The 23175-nt window shown below is 42.6% G+C and overlaps 1 protein-coding gene and 1 long non-coding RNA gene across 4 annotated transcripts in view; one reads left to right on the top strand and one right to left on the bottom strand.

The window, feature by feature from the left end:
* The window catches only part of LPCAT1 (lysophosphatidylcholine acyltransferase 1), a 75395-nt gene extending 53174 nt beyond the window's left edge, over positions 1–22221 (bottom strand). The window contains exons 1-5 of one of the 3 annotated variants that reach the window (XM_068147463.1): positions 21947–22221; positions 14732–14874; positions 13211–13425; positions 2441–2553; positions 875–935 (exon numbers count right to left, since the gene is read on the bottom strand). In XM_068147463.1, coding sequence (XP_068003564.1) covers positions 875–935; positions 2441–2553; positions 13211–13425; positions 14732–14874; positions 21947–22063 — 649 coding nt within the window. In that variant the 5' untranslated portion in view covers positions 22064–22221. Of the gene's footprint in view, positions 1–874; positions 936–2440; positions 2554–13210; positions 13426–14731; positions 14875–20370; positions 20427–21946 lie in introns of those variants that run through there. The other 2 variants (XM_068147462.1, XM_068147461.1) reach the window with 2 other exon arrangements.
* Positions 22222–22532: 311 nt separating this feature from the next.
* LOC137445755 (uncharacterized) overlaps positions 22533–23175 on the top strand; it is a 36339-nt gene continuing 35696 nt past the window's right edge. Inside the window, exon 1 of the long non-coding RNA XR_010988478.1 lies at positions 22533–23062. This is a non-coding gene — a long non-coding RNA (uncharacterized lncRNA). The remainder of the gene's footprint in view (positions 23063–23175) is intronic.

Raw genomic sequence — 23175 nt, forward strand, 5'->3', positions numbered from 1 at the left:
ACAGTAAAGAGGCAAGAGGAGAGGAAGAAAAGCTCTGTGAGTGTTTGATCATGAGACAATTCTGATATTCCTATATCCAAATGAATCAGTGCAAGGCTCACAGCATGATATTGTAGCAGCAATATACAAACTTAAAAGCAACACAAAACACACAGGAAGAGTAGAACACAATAAGCAGAAACCTAGGAAGAGTCAAATACATTTACAACTGCCTTATTCACTTCACTATCTCCCTATCACAAAGGCAAGTTCACATTAAACATTGGTCATTACTGTAACTGCAGTTTACAGCTACAACAATGCTCAGTGTTATAGTATCTACAAATCTGATAAGCTAAAAGGCTGACACTAATTGAAGAGAGCTTAGAATGTTATACATATTAAAAAGCTGTTCTAAAAAATGACAGCCTCTGTTAACAGTGCTATATTGGCAACATTCCCGTGCCATTTTCACCAGAATGCAGCTCTGGTTATTTGAGAGAAATCAACCACATACAACACAGCAACAAATACTGCAGCACATGGAATAGGTATACACAGATATCTTAAGCATATAGCATATCTAACTGCTGCTTGACATGCCCAAATCATGAAATGGTGGGAGCAAGAGGAAAAAAATAAGTAACCAACAGAAAAGATGACCACAAACAAAAAGTGAGGAAGAAACATTAGGCCTCCAGTTCATATGCAACTCAAAACAGTGGCACAACAATCCTCCTGGAGCATCAGAAAATTTCTATTCCAGATCCAGCCTACTGCAAGATTTTTAACTCAACTTCTGCAACAGCAAGCAGATTACAATGAAAGTGGTATTTCAGAAAATGAAGATACAAGAACATTCTGTAGAGACCAGAGCAATAAACATAATACCTACCAGGCTTGAATGTAATTAGACAGGATCGGTTTGTGCAAGTGCCCTCTGGGAATATCATTATCTTGGAAGTAAAAAAAAAAGTTTACTTTTAAGAACTCTTTCAATGTGGATTAATTTGTAAACACATCTTTTTTAAGCTAACATTAGCTCATAATAGTAAAAGAAGGTCAGAGAAAGACTTCAATTATAGGCAAAAACCCCTGCGCTCAATAAAGAAGTTGATTAATGCTCTGTGTTAACAGTAAAAAAACCCTGTGCATTTGCCTTTTTTTCCACCTTTGATAATAACTGTATTCAATTGGAGCATTGGCAGTGACCAGAAACACTTGTGAGTACAAGAGAATTTTCACAAAATGTTTTGGTGCTGATAAAAATGTCATGTGCTGTTTTGCAGCAACACACAATTCCTGCTCCTAAGCTACCTGCTTACATGTTAAGAAAATCAAGAGTTTTCTTTTTGCATTTATTACTTGGCACGTGTACAGATGTCAGAATGAAAGAGGCTGAAAAATACATAAAGAGAATTCCAACAAGGCAAAAAATGCTCAAGTTGAACTAAATTCAGAGGAAGAGCTTAGGTCATAGAAGAAAAAAAAAAAGGTTTAGAAACCATAAGCAAAGAACTGCTGAAATTTTGTTGAGCTTCAGAACAAGACTTTTAGAGGATATACAGATCATAAGGGGACAAAGCAATGGACTAGAATTAACATCACTAGTTTTATTGCCCACTGGTACTAACTTGCTAGATATTCTGGCAATCATTTCAGCTCTGCAACTGAAGTTCTTCATCTGTAAGCAAGAATGTTTGCTTTTGAAAGCGCTTTGCGATCCATCGATTAAACTCTTAATGTGAAACCTACTGTCACATTCTCTGTAACTGTTCACAATGTTTCTGTAGTCCAGTGTGCAAACTTAATCACTGTATTAGTAACAATGCCATGAAAGACACACTATATCTGAGTGTCAAAAAACCACAAGAATGTGGCTTCAAATTTTCAAAATAGTGATATTCTTACAGAAAACTGAGACCCTCGGTAATCATCCTTTCCTTCCTGTTACTCTCTTGCAAGGCACATTACAGTTACATTTCAGGTGCAGAAAAAGCCCCTGAGACTTATTTTAGCAAAGTTTTCATGATGTGATCCAATAGAGGTTTACTCTTCTTATTGCAACATCTGAATTGCTTGGAGTGTCTTGGTCAGGATCACATCTCCAACAATGACAGCATGTCAAAATACCAAGAAGGGCAAGAACGCACAATACTCCCTCAAGTATTCTGATGAGCACTTGGTTATTTACTTATTAGAAGACCTACTAAATATACAAACCACAGTATGTTTAGAATCACTTAGAGAGCTATCTTCCCATGTGGTTACCCAGTCTCCCCTAAAACACATTGCAATGAAAAGCTAGTGTTTTGTACAGCTAAGAATCTCACATTGTATCTTCTAGAAAGTGGGAAATCCCACCGTGCCCCCCAAACCATTAAAAGCATCACACAAGGAAAAAGCAAATTCAAAGTCTGAAGCCAAATACCATCAGTCACATCCTGGTAGCATACAGTACCTGTGGCCATTTACCATCAGACTGAGCACGCCTCTTTATCTCTTCAACAGTTTTCCTGCGAGAATCCTGGTCTGATCGGGATACAAATACTGGTCGGATGTATTTGATTAGAGCTGAAGAGGGAGGGAAACAAACACAAGTAAACCAGACTTGATTTTTCCCTCTCTGTTTGAAGAAATATTCCCCCCCTACCAGTAGTCCTTCAGACATAAGCTTCAGTACAATTACATAACTACTTGACTACATCACACTACAAAATTAAATACTCAGATGAATTATTGCAGTGGTTTTGAAATATTTTCATTAGTTTCTGTGAGGAAAACCATTTCCACCATTTTGGTACTTTGTACTTGCTCAATTTTTAATAGACACACACACATCACTGATGATTTAAAACATGACTGTATGCATTATGCAGAGTTTTCTGCAATGAAAGCAGCTGTGGCTGACTACAAGCTATTTCCTTTGACCAACTAGAAATAACAAAATCTATAGCCACTCCCAACCCAGCACAGCAGCAGGAATCTCCCTATGCAAAAGAGAGGCATCCAGTGGGTCAAACTGCCATTATCCTTAGAGCTTTTGTCTTCAGTGACCGCTTGGTACCACTGAAGGCACAACAAAGATATTCCATATTGGATTATGCTACCTTTTCTGGGAAATCAGAAAGAAAGAGAAAGCATGCTTATTTTCTGGCCTTTCACCTGTTCCTCATACTAGGTGAATCAGATCTCAATCAAGCTCTTTCTGGCTCAGTGGAAACCCCTAATACAAAGCCAGACACAATATGAGCACGAGCTAGAATCAGAGATCAATCCATAATATCCTCTCCATTCATATCTGCTGCAAACAACATCGCATTCCACTTACAAAATAGTAAGTGGCATATACAAATCTGCTCTGTCAAAAAGCACTACAGGAAAAGAACCCTCAAATATACTACTTATAGTTTCATAGTTTCATAGTTTCATTCAGGGTTGGAAGGGACCACAAGGATCATCTAGTTCCAACCCCCCTGCCATGGGCAGGGACACCCCACACTAGATCAGGCTGGACAGAGCCTCATCCAGCCTGCTCTTAAACACCCCCAGGGACGGGGCCTCGACCACCTCCCTGGACAACCCATTCCAGGGTTTCACCACTCTCATGGTGAAGAACCTCCTCCTCACATCCAGCCTGAATCTCCCCACCTCCAGCTTCATTCCATTCCCCCTAGTCCTATCACTACCTGAGATCCTGAGAAGTCCTTCCCCTGCCTTCCTGTAGGCCCCCTTCAGATACTGGAAGGCGACAATTAGGTCACCTCGGAGCCTTCTCTTCTGCAGACTGTACAGCCCCAACTCCTTCAGTCTGTCCTCATAGGAGAGGTGCTCCAGCCCTCTGATCATCCTCGTGGCCCTTCTCTGGACACCTTCCAGCACCTCCACATCCCTCTTGTAATAGGGGCTCCAGAACTGGACACAGTACTCCAGGTGGGGTCTCACCAGGGCTGAGTAGAGGGGGAGGATCACCTCCCTCGACCTGCTAGCCACACTTCTCCTGATGCAGCCCAGGATCTGATTGGCTTTGCGGGCTGCAAGTGCACACTGAGAGCTCATGTTGAGCTTTTTGTCCACCAGCACCCCCAAGTCTCTCTCCTCAGGGCTATCCTCCAGCCAGTCACTGCCTAGCCTGTATTTGTGCCTGGGATTGCCTCGACCCAGATGCAGGACCCTGCACTTGCTCTTATTGAACTTCATGAGGTTGGCCTGTGCCCACCTCTCCAGCCTGTCAAGGTCCCTCTGGATGGCCTCCCTTCCCTCCAGCGTGTCTGCTGCACCACACAGCTTGGTGTCATCAGCAAACTTGCTGAGGGTGCACTCAATGCCACTGTCCATGTCCCCCACAAAGATGTTGAATAAGATAGGTCCCAGGACTGATCCCTGAGGGACTCCACTTGTCACTGGCCTCCACTGGGACATGGAGCCATTGACAGCCACTCTTTGGGTGCGGCCATCAAGCCAGTTCCTTATCCATCTAGTGGTCCACCAATCAAACCCATGTGTCACCAGTTTGGAGACCAGGATGTGGTGCGGGACAGTGTCGAAGGCTTTGCTCAGGTCCAGGTAAACGACATCAGTTGCTCGCCCCTCATCTATTAATTTTGTCACCTGCTCATAGAAGGCCACCAGGTTGGTCAGGCAGGATTTGCCCTTGGCAAAGCCATGCTGACTGTTCCCAATCACCTCTTCACTATTCTTTTGAGCGAGTAGTGACTCCAGGAGGATCTGTTCCATGATCTTTCCAGGCACAGAGGTGAGACTGACTGGCCTGTAGTTCCCTGGTTCCTCCTTCTTGCCCTTTTTGAAGATGGGGGCAATGTTTCCCCTTTTCCAGTCTGTGGGGACTTCACCAGACTGCCAGGACTTTTGAAATATAATAGAGATTCATGCTTTTAAGATTTTATCTCCAAGAACCTTTTTGTCATTTTTGTGTCTTGTAATCTTATTTGAAGAGTCATTAAATCATTAGGTATTCTATTTGTCTAAAGTACAAATATAAAACAGCTTTTGTATTTCCAACCAGCATGAAATGAGTTTGCTGACACTAGTTGTATTATCATCTTTTGTCAAGGATAGGCCTGCAGTATTAATGGATCAGCCAGTGCTTGAAGTGTGAAAAGCAGTGTAAGGAGTTACCGTCCTGCACAGCTGCTGGTTCTGGGTGTTACTCCACTGCGATTTTAGAGGGCAACTCATGGGTTTTGAAACTAATCCCTCATACTCTATGGCAAGTTCCAAAACATTCATCCAGCTACTAGAAAACTGCTTTCATCCCACAAGTTGCTGAAGATTAGGAGACAATACAACAGAGAAAAGTTATATTCTTGCATTTCTTCCTACATTCCTACTCTTAGACAATATCCATAGAAGAATGCTTGCTAGGGGAGCAAAGCATGGGCCTAGAGCTTGTTAGAGGAGCATGGGCCAGCTGAGGTTACTGCTGTAGGAAGGCAGAAAAAGACCAACCAAAGAAAAACAAAATCCCAAAGGGAAACAAGAGCAAACCCAACTTTATCAAGTAACATAAATCAATGCAGACCCAAACATCCTCAGCCTTCACCCTGAAGCTTCTTTTGCATTAGGCCCAAATGATCAAATACAGGTTACTTCAGGCCAAGGAACAAACACAATTCCACAGCTCCAAGGCATTTATCTGAGATATGCTGTAAGCAAGTTCTTCTCTATAGCATATGAAATGAAGCAAGTAAATAGATTTTACTTCAGGCAGTATAACAGAAACTTCAGACAACTTACCACTTCTGAGTCTAATCATTAATGTACTCTGTATCTGAAAACTGAACAGGCAAGTAGTATTCACCTGGGAGGCTTACTGTTAGAAGTTTCACAAAAGCAAGCTACTGTAATTTTACCAATCTACAAAATAACACACTGCAAGTCATCTTTCAAATGGACAACACCAGAAAGAGCGACACACCCACATGCAAATAACAACTATTGTAACATGCTGAAAAAGAACAGACAACCAAGAGACAGGCCAAATCCACAGGAAAACCAATTTATTCAATTACATGACACAGAATAGGCTGCAAGGCAAGTTCATTTCTTCTCTTTTGCTTCAGACACTACTTTCATGCAGCTTGCAGAACTTAATGTCATTTAAACTATCAGCCTTCTTTCAAATATGATGTCATCACTATTTCAACCCATCATATCAAGCTTAGCCTAACAGACAAGGTGATCATATCAAATCTTACTTCCTTAGGTATCAGACAGAATTCTTAACATTAAACAGCAACTTAAGATCCTCTAAGACAGCAACTGCCAGGCCCTTAGTGGCCAAGTCTAAACATTTAAGTGAAATAGAAACTTACAGTCATCATTTAGAACCTGAAAGTGCACACGAAGTGAAAACTAGCTCTGTACTTTTCTCTCCTTATGTACCCTTTTCACAAAAACTCTTGAAAAGAGAGCACAGGATTACAGAGATCTTTATTCTCACTACATATTTTCATGTTCAGTAAATAGCCAGAGATCTGAAAATTCAAAGGCTGCACCAAGTCAATCTGTGCAAGGAACAGGGACAAGAGTCTGTAAAGAGAAACGCACCAAACAGGTGGATGAGATCATGGTCAGAAGTCAGGTTGAAACAGGGAAGCCTGGAGACAGCACTAAAAGATGCCGTATCCACTCAAGGAATAGGCAGGACCAGGGCAAAGTCAGGGCAGGAGTAAAAAGCAGCATGCATGAAAATGCTTCAGACAGCTGGCATACTGAGCAACTAAAGGAAACAAGCAGAACTGTGCAATATGTTTAATAAACACAACATAATCTTAACCTCCTCTGTTCAATTTAACTGTCCAAGACCAACTATAGTCAGGTAAGGAAAAAATAATTTATACAAAAAAAGAAAAAAAAATCACAGCTCAAGTATTCAGAGATGGCAGAGAACCACTCAATTCACAAAACTGATCTTGCAGTGTCATTATTTGAGGAACTTCTCTATCTACAAGTGTCAATCCTACTTGTACTCACTCTTGTCCCCAATTTCAGTTCATTACAAGTAGTCCTGAAGACAGGTGACAAATGGTGTACTCCACTTTCTCAGGCAGGTACTTGCAGTTTAAACAGCATTGCCAGGAATTCATGAAAACCTCTGCCTTGCAGAGCAGCCAGAACGCCACAGATAGACTGAACAAGAGAAAGCTGCTCTAGTACAAAGCAGCCTATTTTTAAAGAGAGCCTGCAATAGTTCAGTATTGCTTTAATTAATTGCAGGGTGGCAGCTTCAACCAATTTCAGAATCATAACTCTCATGAGATCATTTCAAGCACCAGCTGATGTAAAACAAAAGTTTATTTCTGATAAGCTGAACACCACATACAATTGGTGTCAATGAATTTGTAGGGGAAACAGGGAAAATAAAATAAAATAAAATAAATTGGGGGGGGGGAGTATTTCACCCCTGTTTCCAGGCAAATTAGGCGAGGAAACCCAGGAAACCTTGTTTCAACTCAAGACAGGACATTGTATTTAACATACAACAAAGTATTGTAGCGAACCACACACAACTCTTGACAGCTAAAACCACACAGTAGATAAAGCTACATTGATAGCATCACCACTGGTCTACAAGGCATCAGAACACACAAAAACCAACAGGAGGTTAACGTGGCACTAAACACATCTCTTCTAAGGTGTATTCACACACTTCTTTTGAGCAGGCAGATACATTTTCATCACTGTAGAAACAGCATCATAATGACAGATCTGCTGTTAATGTAGAGAATGCCAAACAGGAGGCTTTCGCTTGGCCTCTCCCCTGAACAACGTGAAATCCCATCAAAGACATTCCTCTTATACACTGAGATGGAGCCCACAGAGCCATGGAGGCAGGCTGGGTAATACAGGTGGCCTTGTAGTGGAATATTAGGTTGTATCCAGGTGGGGGCTGGTCTCTTCTCCCAGGCAACCAGCACCAGAGCAAGAGGACACAGTCTCAAGCTGTGCCAGGGGAGGTTTAGGCTGGATGTTAGGAGAAATTCTTCACAGAAAGAGTGATTGGCCATTGGAATGGGCTGCCTGGGGAGGTGGAGGTGTTTAGGAAGAGACTGGATGGGGTGCTTGGTGCCATGGTTTAGTTGATTAGATGGTGCTGGATAATAGGTTGGACTCGATCTCAAAGGTCTCATCCAACCTGGTTTATTTTATTCTATTCATATCCATTTGCAGTATCTACTCCTTGATTATTTTTGTGTTCTGGGAAAAAATATAGGTTATTTTTCTCATAGCAGTTGTCCTTGTGCATCCTGCACTTAGGACTTACAAAAATATGAAGCTTAAAGTTTGAAAAGCACTGTCTTGGGCTTAATTTTTAAACAGTTGCCCTATACAGATGGACATTGCTCATGAAGTTCTGAATGCACATCTTTCCTAATGAGAAACTGCTCTTTCCTGGAGAGAAAATAAGAAGTCTTCTAAAGGTTATAGGGGAGAAAAAAGGTGAGGTTCCAGAATAAAACAGCTTCCTGTGCATATATATACACAGAAACCTTAAAAAAACACCCCTCAAACTCACATACAACAAAATGCACAAAGTTGCATCAATGTACAAAACCAAAGTAAACCAAAAAAAGGATCCATTCTACTTGGACTTACAGTTCTTACAGAAATAGTGTTACTGTAGCCATGGTACTGTACATCTGATTAGTAAAGTTAGTGGTAGTATCTTATTAGAGAAACAATACCACAGAGAAAAATATACTTCTTTGACCCAAGCTTGAACCAACCAGTAAAGTTAAAAATGCATTGAGAATGAATTCTGTAGCAGAGGGACCACCTGAGAGAACAGAAACCAAATATTCTTGATACAGAGGCAGTGTTAATGAGAGTTTTTTCCTTCCTGTTTTCAAAGAGACAGACAGGAAGCGTGCAGCTTGCAGGACAAGGACAGGTCAGTAGTGGAAGGTACAGATTCAGTATTCTCTTTAGCTTTAACAGCAGTAAATTACACAGTACTTGAGCTGGTTTTCCAAAATGTGATCATTTCCTTTAAGAACTTCTTGAGGAACAAAGATCCTTTTCATATCACAGATTTCAGCTTGCTCTCGCACCTGTAATATCTGTATGAGGTCACAGCTATGTGTTTTAGCTTTCTACTGACAGTCTAAAAAAGTGTTTTATGGAAGCAGGTGTACCGATTTGCAAGTTTCTTACATGCTTGTACTTTAACTTCCATAAATTATATCAACTAAGATGCTTTAAAAAAAGTGATGGTACTTTCCATATTCCAGCAGCAGTTTAAATGAGAAGTAAATAGTTACTGAATTTAAGACCCAAAAAGACAGAAAAATCCCATGAGTCCAGAACTCCAACACAAATCACACACAGGTGACAATGCAACTATGTTAAGTCTCTCCAAAAAAGCTGTGAGAGCTGAAATACTGCAGAGTCATCTGGGTACCCAGAGCCTAAAAAAGAAGATTGAATTTTGAAATGAAAGGTCGTGAAGGACAGGATGAAATAAAAAAGCTTGGCAATAACGTTAAGATCCTACTCAGAACTGGGGAGCTTATTTGCGCACTCATGGCAGGCTACAATACCAACAAAGCACAGGATGTTGGCATTCAAGCTTGTGACTTTAACTGTGTTTAAAATGCTGATTTACATTGTACAAAGAAATACATGATGATACAGTCACCTTATAGGTTTTTCCAAAACAGGTTGAACGAATAAAAATAGACCAGGTTGGAAAAGACCTTCGAGATCATCAAGTCCAACCTATCACCCAACACCATCTAATCAACTAAACCATGGCACTAAATGCCTCATCCAGGCTACTCTTAAACACCTGCAGTGATGGTGACTCCACCACCTCCCTAGGCAGCACATTCCAAATGCCAATCTCTTGTGAAGAACTTCTTCCTAACATCCAGCCTAAACCTCCCCTGGTGCAGCTTGAGACTGTGTCCTCTTCTGGTGCTGGTTGCCCAGAAGAAGAGACTAAGCCCCACCTGGCTACAACCTCCCTTCAGGTAGTTGTAGACAGCAAGGAGGTCTCTGAACCTCCTCTTCTCCAGGCTAAGCAACCCCAGCTCACTCAGCCTCTCCTCACAGGGCTGTGCTCCAAACCCCTCCCCAGCTTTGTTGCCCTTCTCTGGACAGGTTCCAGCAAGTCAACATCTTTCCTAAACTGAGTGGCACAGAACTGGACAGAGGACTCAAGGTGTGGCCTAACCAGGGCTGAGTATGGGAGCACAATGACCTCCCTGCTCCTGCTGGCCACACTAATCCTGATACAGGCCAGGATGCCATTGGCCTTCTTGGCCACCTGGGCACACTGCTGGCTCATGTTCAGCCTACTATCTACCTGTACCCCCAGGTCCCTTTCTGTTTGGCTGCTCTCCAGCCACTCTGACTCCAGCCTGTAGCACAGCATGGGGTTGTTGTGGCCAATGTGTAGAATGTGGCACTTGGATGTTTTAAATCTCATGCCATTGTTTTGATGAATCTCAGAAGTATCTAAACACAAAGACCCATAGTTCTTTGATGAGAAGTATCTCAGTTCTCTTTGAGTGCTTTAAAAGATTTTGGGGGGGGGGGGGAAGGGGAGCAATTGGGGTGGAGAACTGGAATATTAGGTTTCATAACAGAGCTGATGAGTAAGTAATTTGGCATCTTTTAAGTTCCAAGATGAACACAAATCCAGCTATCACAGTATAAATATTTCCCACTGAATTACTTCTTGTTTTCTTAAGTCATGATGCTCAAGAAGTCTATGAAGCGCTTTCAAGAGAAGAGAATGAACAACAAAAAATAGTAAGTTTACTTGATGTGGAAAAAGATGCCCACAAGAGAACCAATAGTTTTCACAGCATAGTATGATTCTCTTTTTCTCTACAGCTCCTCTTCCGCCAAGCAGAAATTACACCTCCTTCACCTTTATAAACTGAAGCTAACATACCTCCTCATTCATTTTGCAGGTACCAACTTCCTGGTTTTTACAGAGTAAGGTTACAAGATGTTGAAACACTGCCTAGTTTAAATTATCACTGTATTTAAAAGTTTAGACCCCAGAAGCATGAATTGCAAAAGCTGTCCACCAAAATCGCCACCAAATCATATTTACTTTTCCATTCCCCTTCTTACTGACATGTTTCTGCAGCAGCACTGACCACTTCAACAAGAGAAAAATAACTTTTATCCAGGTTGCTTTACCAGCAAAAAACACAAGGCAGTAAAGTATAACCACCCAGACTTCATGCAAAAAGCTTGTCCTGACTTGAAGCGGCATTCAGTAGACAAAACAGGAAAGCTTAAGGACCTATGATGATGAATGAACCAATTTAACTTCAATCCAGGGTAAAGTACAACACACTCCTAGATGCCATCTTCCCTGGGATGCACACTTCAAAATAGTCCAGCAAACTTCACACCTACCTACCAAAAATTCTGCAAGGCCACTGTGCAGAAATACACATGTCCAATGGGATGGCATTCAACAGGTCCAAGTGCTGCACTTTGGCCACAACAACCCCATGCAGAGCTACAGGCTGGGGTCAGAGTGGCTGGAGAGCCAATAATACTCCCTCAAATCACAGTATGCAGTTTTCTGCATTTTCTGGTTTTATTTTGGTAATTGGTTTTGCTCACACAAACAAAAATCAAGTGCATTATTTTGTAAGTTTAGACTTTCAACTGAATCTTTTAAAAGCTGCCTTAATTTAGGTATGTAGGAAAGAGTTTGAGCTACTTGATATGCACTATTTGTGCTGCATTCTGTGTGACTACAATCTCCATGTCCCTACAGATTCTCCTCAGGCTTTCCCACTAGTCCCCATTGAATCAATCACATGGAATAGTTAAGTAGTTAATGTCAAATGCCATTCTGATATTTCATCTGGTATTTCATCACATGGCCTGGAGATTCCTCATCTAGTTTAGGTCCTTCAAACAGTCCAGCTGCAAGTAAAGGAGAGTTCCACTGGGACCACTTTATTTTACTCAGATAGCAATTGTTAAGCAGTCAATCGAGTCAGCTGAGAAAGATGATAAATCTTCCTCTACTTTTATGGCTGGATTCCCTCTGACACCCAAAACAGCCTGTACACACCCATATTGTACAGAAGCATCAACATACTGCCTCACAACAGCATCTTCTTTCAGTCTTGAACAAGGAAGCCAATTTTTTTTGTTTTCACCCTATGCTTGTTTACATACTTTATTTTTTAAAAAGCACACACCTACAGCCTTTTTGTCCAAAACACCTGCTCATTTTTGACACAGATTTTTCACTGCCACAAACTTTCACTAAACTCTATTAAATGGAGATACAAACACAACTCTAGCTTTTTCTGGGCTTTTTCTGAACATGCCCTTCAAATCATACTGCCTAATGAAATTTTAAGAGGATGTCAACACTAACAGCCTGATTCCACTTAGATGCAAATTCCACATAGAATTTCAAATTAAAGAGCCCCTACCCAAGGGGCTTTTACAGTCTTAACTTTAAAACTTAACAAGACTCAGATTCTTTGAAATTTGCTGGTCCCTAGTCACAACATGGTGGGTTTCTAAAAAATGCTTCCACACAGACTTTGGTTGCAAGGTTTTAGCCTCACTGACTTTGATTTTTGGTGCAGTTGTACCAAAAAAAGTATAGAAGGTCTATCTCAAGCCTTTGTGAGTATCTATGTTGGTAAATTCAAAGACAGTAATCAAACACTACTGCATTGGGTATTTTAATTTCTTACAACTACATCTGAGTGCACAATAATCTGCTCTTGCTCATCTCACACCCTGCCTGGAACAATCGTGTTGCTGCATGAAGGACAGGTAACACTCCCTCAAGGCAGGGTACCATTCAGAGAAGACAACAGTCCTGCAGTGAATTTCTGGGATAGAACCCCAACTCATACCAAGAAGGAAGTTTTGATGAACTTTTTTGTATTCTCACCCTTTGCTTTTACAGCCCCATCTTTGCTTTTCTATTTTCCAGGTCTCAAAATGTTGCAATTTCACTGCAAATTTAATCATGAGCATTGTAAGAATGTTTTGACTTTGCACAATGATTCAGCTTTGGACAAAGGGAAAAAAACCAACATTCCCCCACATTTTTTTTCTATTGATATTCTAAGTGGACCAGCAAAAAAACCCCAACCCCAACAGCAAAACTTTCTGTGTGTTTTAGGCCTTCTCATACACGAGCAGTGAACTCCCTAAATAGTGATTTTTAATTGTTCTTGAAAAAATTAAGTATCCATCAACTTACTTCCCCAAACAGGAATATCTTTGCTTTCAGCTTTCATCACAATGGAGGCAAAGGTCATAGTTACTGGAATGGCATCAAAGTAGGAAGAATGGGGAGCCACAGTTAATATTGCTGCTTCCGCCGGCAACGCCCGTCTGCCTTTTACATTTATCCAGTGGAATCCACCAGCAAGCCACATCATTCTCATGATTGCCTTCAGCAAAATATCCACTATCCTGTAAAGAGTTGACAAAACAGTAAGATTTGGATTTATTTTATCCCTACATTTTGACTATGACTATTGAGTTTCTTCTATACAGTAGCTAATAAGGCCTTCTAGTAACACCAAAAAAGCTCTAAACCCCACTCATGAAAAAATGCCATTAGGATATTGCTAGAATGCCACAACCCCAAGTTTACCCAAACAAAGCACTGGAGAAACATACAGCAGATTCTCAAGTATAGGGATGCTTACAGAACACATCTGGGAGCTTTGGAAATATTTCCTTTCTTTCCATTTTCCCCCATCTTCTCCCTAAGGTATTTTGGGTTGTTGGGGGCTTTTGTTTGTTTGTGGTTCTGGGGGGGATGGGGGAAGTGGGTTTTTTTTGGTAGAGTTTTGTTTGTTTTTAAAACTGTCTGGCAGTCAAGAAAAGAGAAATATTTACTTTGAACCAAGAGTGTAAAATCCAAACACCATTACCAAACAAAATCCAAACAAATCATTACCCTCACAGGGACTGGAGGCTGGAAAGCAGTGCGACACTGAAAAATGGATTAAATGGAGGAGGGACAATCAAAAAAGCTTCAAAAGAATGGTATGCAAGATTGAAGGCAGTCCATTATTCCTTCAGTTATTATAGTGATTACATTTAATTCTGAATTATAAGTGACATGCCTCTGCAGTTCTCAACCTCCTTCCCTCCTGTGATGCAAAATACAATCAGATTCCCTCATGCTAGTGCCAACTCCCAATTTAAAAAAGTTCCCTGCAGAATGGTGATGCTTCCTTGCTCCTCAAATGGCAGTTTTCACGAATGGGTAAACAGTCATATGCTACCTCAATTCACATTCCAGTATCAAAGCAAGCAGAGACTTATTAATAAGCACCAAAGAATGGGGCAAGCCCTCATAAAATCAGCAGCAGTTTTGTAAATTCATCACAGGGTAGCAAAACAATGGAGCGAAGCAGTTTAAAACAACAATTTAGAATATGAAATCTGGGCACAGTCCACAGTGCCAATCTTCATAACAAGAAGTTGACATTGCAGGAATAACTGAAATTGAAGAATGTCACAGTGAAGCTTCACACTACATTCTCAATGAAGGTAAGAGGCCAGAGATGCTCAGTTTTTCTCCCTGTGATTCCTGGGTTGTCTGGTAAATCAGGCACTTAAGGCAATTTCAGTTTCCTATCAGAGGAGATTGAAGCAACATTTTGGATATTTTCTTTTGAAGAGAAAAGCAGGTCTGTGGGACAAATCGAGTATTTCCAATCTCTGCTACTTCCAACAGTTGAACTAAACTGCATCAGTGACTCACTTTCGCCACCAGGAAAGGGGCTTTTCAGGTTCTTGCTCATCAGTTCCCATTGAAGCAATGAATGCAAAAGGCCAGGCCAGCAACATCATAAAAGCGGCAAAAAAGATTCGTATTGGAAAGAGAGTCAAGGTCATGAAGGCAATCTGCAAAAGCCAAGACAAATGCATTATTCTAACAGTCTCGAACTGAAAAAGCAAACAATTCCTAGAAACCAAGCTTACATCTTAAAAATATTTTACGTCAAAACCAGCAGAATACGCTTTAATCACCAACGCATAATTGCGCTGTATGTGCAACAATTTTGTATTTACCAATCTTAACTACAGTTGAAGCACAGCACACTTCAAAGCTAATGCAGCCGTCCCTTTCCACACTTCTTCAGACCCTAGTTTGTCAGAGAACACACCTACATGCCTTTTGCCATTGCCGCAGCCTTACGTTCAGCAAATATTTAGCTTCTTACTGCACTACAGAGAAGCCAGTCCATCACAGCAGCTCTCAGTCAGTGATGTGACTTCTCCTGCAGGGTACATTCACATGGCAATACTGGACCCAACACGGAAAGACCTTCCAGAACTGGGTAGGCACCAGTTCCACTGCAATGTGTTTTTGGAACCTGAAGCTGTGGGGGACCACATCAGAGAACACTGTGCCGAACACCTCTGAACAAACATCCAGACATACATATGAATTCAAGTTCCAGGTCTGTGCTAACAGGCACAACTCCATGGAGAGCTGAGGTTTTAAAGATGTACTCTCCTGAGAAGCTATGGTGAACTTAGGTGCTTCTGTGTTACCTCCCAGCACTCTAGATCACGGAGAGCCCATTCCAGCCCAGTTATTCCTCTGCCTCTAACTTTGATGGAAAACACATCATGTTGGAATTTCTCCTACAGTCTTCAGAAGACTTCTCCCAAAAGCTGAGCCTTTCCTGAGAAGTTTGGAGTTGTTCCAAATGGTCTTCCAGCAAACACAACTTGTCAACTGTGTTTGCAATGATCCAGCTTCTCCAGGACACAGTCCTAGGAGCAAAGAGTCTCATCTTTCTCAAAGGAGAGAAAGAAATTAAAAAAACCTCTTAAAGTGGAAGAAGGTTCAGCTTCAGATGACTCCCTCTGAGAGGGAACTGAAAATACTTTGAAGCTGACTGAGGTAGCACCATTGCTCCTGGAAGCTGTACAGTGGAGGCTAGCAGAAGATGAAGACAACAATATGAAATAGAAGGGAAGTGTAAAGAAAGAAAATGGGAAAGGAAATGTATTATATATTCACAGGTGCACTAGGTGAGGTAGAAAAGCATTTTTCAATACCACAGTGGCTGGGCAAGGATGAGTAATGAGGCATAAGGTGCTGTCTCATGTTGCGCTTAATCTGACGCATCTCCAGGCTGCTGTGGAAAGCATTATTCATGTTCTTCTCTTCCCTGATGCAGATCTAGTCATCATGCAGCTCAGTTTTTGACTGATGAGTTAGTTTCTGCTTTCTCTCACTTCCCAAAAAGCAGGGAAGACACATCAGGAGAAAAGCCTAAGCTGCCCACCTCGAAGTCCTAAGCTATGAGCCCACTGCAAAAGTCAGATCTTGCAGCGATGGTTCAGAATGGCACCGTGCTCCCAGAACAGCCACACTCTTATGCCACAAAACAGGACTCCAGTCCCTGGCTGGATTGCTTCACTTTGCAGAACTGAAAGAAAAAGGACTCTTTTTCTCTCAGGTAGGCTAGATTACCAGGTGAACCAGTACAGGCAAGTACTGAAATCATAGTAACTCAAGCAACTCTGTGACCATAGACAAAGCCACCATGTGTGGCAGCAAATAGGGGAGCATTCGCATCCGCAAACGGGAAGACAGAACAGCTGCCTTCCAAAGTCAAGAAATGAGAAGGACCAGCTGCCAAGAAAAGAAGCAGCGGGGATGGAACATACAGGTAAGGACATAGTCCTCTGAGATTTGCACTCTCTCCCTACCACTCCTCAAAGCCTCATCCAATACTAGGGCAAAACTGAACAGCAGGTAGTGAGGCATTCAGCCCTTTGCACCTCTGTAGAAATCCTTTTTGTCAAGATCACTTTAGAGCCACATCACAGTAGAGGCAGTAGTTGCCTCATGAATGAAAATATGGAAAAGGCCTCCTGGTTTTCTGTGTTCAAAGACAGTGGTGGAAACAACCAGCAAGAAGCAGTTCCAAGTTATGCAGGTGCACGGGTTCTGGCTGTGACATAAGCCTCTTTTTTAGCACCTATCCACACAAGAAATTTGGTAAGAGAGAATAGTATGTTTAGCACCTGAAGGTGGTTAGGAATCGACAGAGACACTAGCATCTTCATAAGAAGTTCCTCACAGAAAGAGTGATTAGCCATTGGAATGTGCTGCCCAGGGAGGTGGTGGAGTCACCATCACTGGAGGTGTTTAAGAGGGGACTGGATGAGGCACTTGGTGCCATGGTTTAGTTGATTAGATGGTGTTGGGTGATAGGTTGGACTTGATGATCTCAAAGGTCTTTTCCAACCTGGTTTATTAATTTATTTATTTTTATTCCATTTGAAAAGCACTTTGGTTTACATCTACATTCAGACACTTTCCTGGTTAAGAAAGTTTCTATACTGTCAAGCCCACATACAGTGTCAGAGCAAAAGAGGGAGAAGATTGTGTCTCCACTGGCCACTGTCAGAGATCAGAATGAAGGAGACATACGGTCGTGGTATTGTGTTATTACAGTGTTACACCTTATTTCCATGATCACATTTCTGTGTAATTAGAACATTCCCCCAGACATGTTTCCTATTAAAGTTACAAATTGTATCTGGTAATAGCTCATATGTAAACACCTGTGTTTTGAGATATATTTTTTAAACCCTAAAGGTCCACCTGGACATGTACCTTGGGAGGTTCAGCTCATGACTGGTTTTCTCAAAATGGGGTTGACTACAGCTCATTTAGTATCTGCTGGTCTACAGGATCCTACTTGGTTTTTCAGCAGTTGCTATGTACGCTGTGAAATACACAGAAGAAAATGGTCTTATACCTTGTAACAGAAGGCTGGACTAGGACACTTCACTCTATCATTAGAATAAATTCAATCTGCTGTACAGCAAGTCACTTAAACTAGATAGGTCTACATTCTCCTTGTTTAAAGGCTCTGCTTTCAGATTTGTGTATGAATTCACAATGAAAGCATAAAAATATGAACTTAAGTCCTTTCTAAAGTTCTCCAAAACATCAAGTCCTACATTATCCAAGCACTAAGGAAGAGAATCACAAAGTAACCTTATTTCTCCTTCTCTATGTCTGTTTCTTGTCTTGAAAGTCGGTATCACACCTTTCAAGCACAAAGATGAAAAAAAGTCTTTGGAATTTAGGGATAAGTTGAGAAACACAATTTGAAAACCAGTTCCTTCACAACAAAATTTACACATACTGAAGAAAGAAAACAGATAAAGAACTGCAAATTTAACATCACAAAGATTCTTTCTTTTAAACCTCTGAGAGACTAATTTGTCCCATACTTTCACTTCTTTGCTATTGTCACCACTATAGCCTCAATTCACCAAAACCAGCACTGAAATTAGGAACTAATCCCTCAACAATTCTCTAATTACCTGCTTTCAACTCTCAAAGTTCCCTGATTAGCAAAATCATGCAGAGAAAAATGACTTGGCGGACTGGTCACAGACTCCAATGCGGTAGTTGAATATCTGAGGATGTTTATACATTTAAAACAACTGATGTAATATATAGGCAAAGATACAAAATCAGAACTGTGCCAATTAAATCATTTTAACAAACATTCTTTTCACTACTCAAAATTGTTTCTACTTTCTTATCTACCAGGTCAGGACAGTCTCAGATAGCTGCCTTTTTGACACAGCATTCCACAACTTTGAACTTACAAGTACACCACCTCCTTTGTTATTTGCCTGATCTCCTAAAGGGGACATAAATACAGGGCTAGAAATTTTCATGTGCAACTTAGCCATCCAACAGATCATTCCTGCTAAAGGAGGTGGTCCTGTTGACTCTCAATCCTCCCCTTGAGTCAGCTCTAGCACTTATCTGAGCTTGCAGTGAGCCAGTAGGGCTCATTAAAGGGAAGAAAAGCAATTCCAGAAAAAGAAAACAATCAGAATGCAGAAAAACACAGTAATAGGCTGGTTTAATGAACCCAATCAGCTCACCAAGGCACCAAAGGAGCACCAGCACTGGTGCAATAAAAGTGCCAGAAACACTAAAAGCAAAGAAAATAGTATTGTGTTTTTAACCGGCTGGGAAACAAAGCTACAAACACCCTGTGACAGTGCCAGTAATGCTTCTGCCTGCTCTGCAGAGGTAAGCAAGAGCTTTGACTTATGTGATGGGTGACCAGAAGATGTTAGGATGAACAAAATTCACATCTAATGAAATCATGTCTGTCATTCTTTTAAAAAAAATCTTTTTATTACACTACTGAAGTAAAACAGGTGGCTTCAAAAATGATCACTACCCTCATCATCAGAGCAACGTAAAATAGCTGGAAGAAATGTTTCCAGCAGAAATACTGGAAGCTTGAGACTCAGTTCTCAAATAGCCTTAACTGCATTTACACTGCTGTTATCTTCCAGTTTTATAACACTAATCAAAGATGATGTGAACACTTCCTTGGCACTCAAATTGATTTATTTTTGTTGTTGTTCTTCCCCTTTGTGGTTGCTTTGTCCTCCTACTTTCTAACTTCCCTTCCATCCCCCTACCTCCTGTAGTCTCAGGATGAAATGTTCTGAAGCTCATTGAGTACATATATTAACGAGGAAAAGAAGCTAAATCTAACCTCTTACCGAATGGAGGATGAGACAGTGATGAGGTGGTAGAAAAGATAATGGGGCTATCTGGCAGACCACCAGCAACAGAAAACAGTCAGACAAAGCAGTCTTGTCTCCCAGTCCCCTATGCCCACCAACTTCTTCACTTATCCTTAGTGCTCACACATTCTTCACCTTCCTCGATAGGTTTTGCAACCTTAAAACTCACCCCTGTGAGATTCATAGGGCAGACATAGCTACTGGACATGATATGCATTTATAGCTGAACAGGAAGCAAGTTCAGTTGTAATATACCTTACCCAACCCTCTGTAACATGCCAGGGCTGTACAGAACATGCTCTCCTATAAGAAACTACAGCTCCACATTCTGAGGGAGCAACATTTCTCTTAAGTAGAACAGTTCCACAGCTCTTCAACAGCTTCTATGCTGAGTACAACTTTTCTTTTAATCAGTGAAGAGGTTTGGAGAGCATCATTGAGGCAAGACAAATATGTATCACAGTTCTGCACTCAGCTTGTGTGGTTTTTTTTCTCACATAAAAGTGAAATAGTAAGGCTGCAAGAAAGACTGGGTTAAAGAACTCTGTGCCACTGCACACCAACAAAAGATTGCTCACTTAAAAAGGAAGGCCAGGCTATTCCTTTGGTCTGCATGCTGTAAAAAACAGAGCTTTAAATACACCTTACACTTTTCACTGAAAATAATAAATCCTTGAAATCCAGTGGCAAAGCTCAAATCTTACACAAATGTACAGGTTAGTCCATGCAGAAGCAGGTAAACTCTACAGTTACTTCACCAGTGAAGCAGCTAAATATCTGTTAGGAGTAACAGATCAACAATACCTGTAGCTGCTGTGAGACTCAATATTGCAAGAAGTGTGGAGCTGCTACTCTGCCCTCCCAACAGTATTTTAAAAATTCCTTAGAAATAACTGTGTAGAAAGAAACATTCAAAATAATACATCAACACCACAAAATACAAAGAGTTATGGTTATAATTAGACACAATCCTAGTCCATATAAACAGACGCTATCTTTGCTTCTCTCTGCTCCCTGGTAGACTTCTAACTCATTGATCACGTTAAAAAAAAAAGACTTAAGGAATAAAGTAAGGTTACATGGAAAAGAAGTAATTAGAACTACACAACTTACTGAGGAAGCTCTACTTATAAACTGAATGAGGCAAATGACAAACCTTTTTTCCATTCTCCCATTTAAACAACAATTTATCTGTGATGGCTGAATACATACTGGGAAACTTGAATAAAAGAAAGTAGAAATCTTTTCCACTGGCATCTACAACAAATTTCCTTGGCTGCAAGATACTTAACATGAGACACAATCTGGTGTTTTGCAAGGCAGGCCATACACATTTTAAGTATCTGGACAGCAACTGGGCAATGCAATGATGAACTTCACTTGGAACGTACACTAAATTACAGCAGGATCTAAAGTGCCTTGATCCAAGAGGTTCAATATCAATGGATCTTAATTTCCATGTTGATAGAGATACTATAGGTTGCTAGGTCCTCAAAACAACAGCTTTAAGGAACCCAAGTATTTCAGTGGGGAAAGTACCAAAACTGGCCAACCCCATAATAGGTGAGTCTTTGATGGTATTTTTTCATTCCGCAAGTGACCCAGATCTTACCGAAAGCCTCTGACAAGGGCCATGCACTCTGAATATGCAACCACCTACTGCTCATTGTGTGAGGGAAGCGAGGCAGAGGCACGGAGGGGAAAAATTAAAACCAAACCAAAGCCATGCAATTGCAAATTTGCATTTTAATATCGATCCCTGACATCTCACGTTATCTGGCCCATGAATAAATTACACTGCAGGGATTATTCATGCAGGGGCCAAACTTTAGACACACGGGATGCCTCGGCCACGGCATTCCTCAACTTGACGATGGAGAAGAGTGGCTCTGCAGGTATGTTCCCCTACCCACCATTTAAAGGGGAGTGGGGAAGGAAAAAAAAAAAAAAAAGAAAAAGAAAGAGAGACAAACAAACAATGCAAAACCTTTTTTTTTTTTTTGGTAAAAGCGTGTGATTTTTTTTTTAAAAAGAAAATGGCAGTGAACAAGTTAAGGAACACGCCCTCCGAGCGGCGGGCACTACAGCGGCCGTCGGCTCCGCGACCCGCTGCGCCTCACGGCCACCCCCAGGCCCCCGCCCGCCCCGGGCACCGCGCCGCCCCCGCCGGCCCACCGCAGCCCCCACGCACCCGGCTTCCGCGCACACGCCAGCACCGGCTTTCCGCCACCCCCGGCGGCTCACAAAGCGCCAGCTGAAGGGTGTCTCCACCCGCCGCTGGACGCGGCCCGCCAGCCGGTTCGCAGCGGGGGACGCGGGGAAGGAGAGGAAGGAGGCGGCGGCGAGAAGAGGGCGAGGAACGGGCCCCGCTCGCCCCTACCTTGGCTTTCTCCAGGGGGCTAAAGCGCAGCTGGTGCACGAAGGGGCTCCGCGGCGGCGGCCCGCGTTCCCGGCTGCCGGCCACGCAGCATCCCCGGCTGCGGCTGCTCAACTTCATGGCGAGAGCAATGCTACGCGCGGCCCAGCGAGGGAGAGAGCGCGGACGCTCCGCAGCGAGCGCTCCGTGCCTGAGTAGCGGCGAGTAGCGGCGGGTAGCACCGGCGGCCAGCTCCCCCGGCACTAGACGCCGGCCCCCCGCCCTCCTGGGGGCTCGCGCATGCGCCCTGCGAGCCGGCTACAGCGGCTCTGTCGGGCGCCGGTTTCCGCGTCGGGGGTGGTGGTAGCGGGGGTGGCGGTAGCGGTGGGGGTGTGAGGGGACACACGCGCGTACACCCTCCTTCTTTTCTCCGCGTGCTGCCGCCGCCGCGCGCGCCCGCCCTCCCTCTCGCGCCCACCCTTTACCCGTTCCCCTCGGGGCATGCCGGGAGAGCGGCTCCGCCCGTCGCCCCGAGGGGCTCCGGGTCCGCCGTAACGCCTAGTTACGAATCAGGAACGAGAAGCGTGTCGAAGGCGGCAGCTGGGCGGGCGCCGGCGGCAGGGCCGGGGATGGGGGAACTGCGGCCACTCAGGTGCGCCCCGGGGCAGGCACCGGCACCGTGCTCGGACCGCGGAGTAAGGGCGCCGCGGGGCGTGGGACAGCTAGGATGACTTATTTAAGAAACCGAAGGGGTACAGAGGAATCTCTGAGGTGGAGACGGCCCTTAGGTGCTGCAGCAGTAACAGCACGGGCATCGGTGTTGCTGAATGCCGTTCTCAGCCGTACCTGCGAGAAACATCGCGTGGCGAGGCGTTTGTTGGGTCTGGGGGCAATCCCCTGTACCAAGCAAGCCTAGCCGTTTTTTAATGAGCAGTCTAGCTGATTTGTACCCTGGGATCTTGACAGAGTTGGTTAAGAAGGCACCTGAGTCTGAGGTTTAAGAAATCTTTAAGCGTGGAACAATTTCTCGATCAATACAGAAGTGTTCGTGTTCTGCCTGTGTTCAAAAGAGCAAGTGGAATGACTGTACAATTCCTGACATTGTCATACCGATCATAGCCATAGCACTTTAAACGATAGGTAAGTCCTTTGATAACTATGTAAAATAGCTTTAAAAGCAATCGTCTCACAGGTATTAAAAAGCAATTCGGATAGCCTTAATCAGGTTTGAAGTTAAATTGATAAACTGTAGA

This window comes from Melanerpes formicivorus, unplaced genomic scaffold (genome assembly GCF_026170545.1).
Source record: "Melanerpes formicivorus ecotype bairdi unplaced genomic scaffold, bMelFor1.0.p_v2 SCAF_15, whole genome shotgun sequence".
Lineage (NCBI taxonomy): Eukaryota > Metazoa > Chordata > Aves > Piciformes > Picidae > Melanerpes > Melanerpes formicivorus.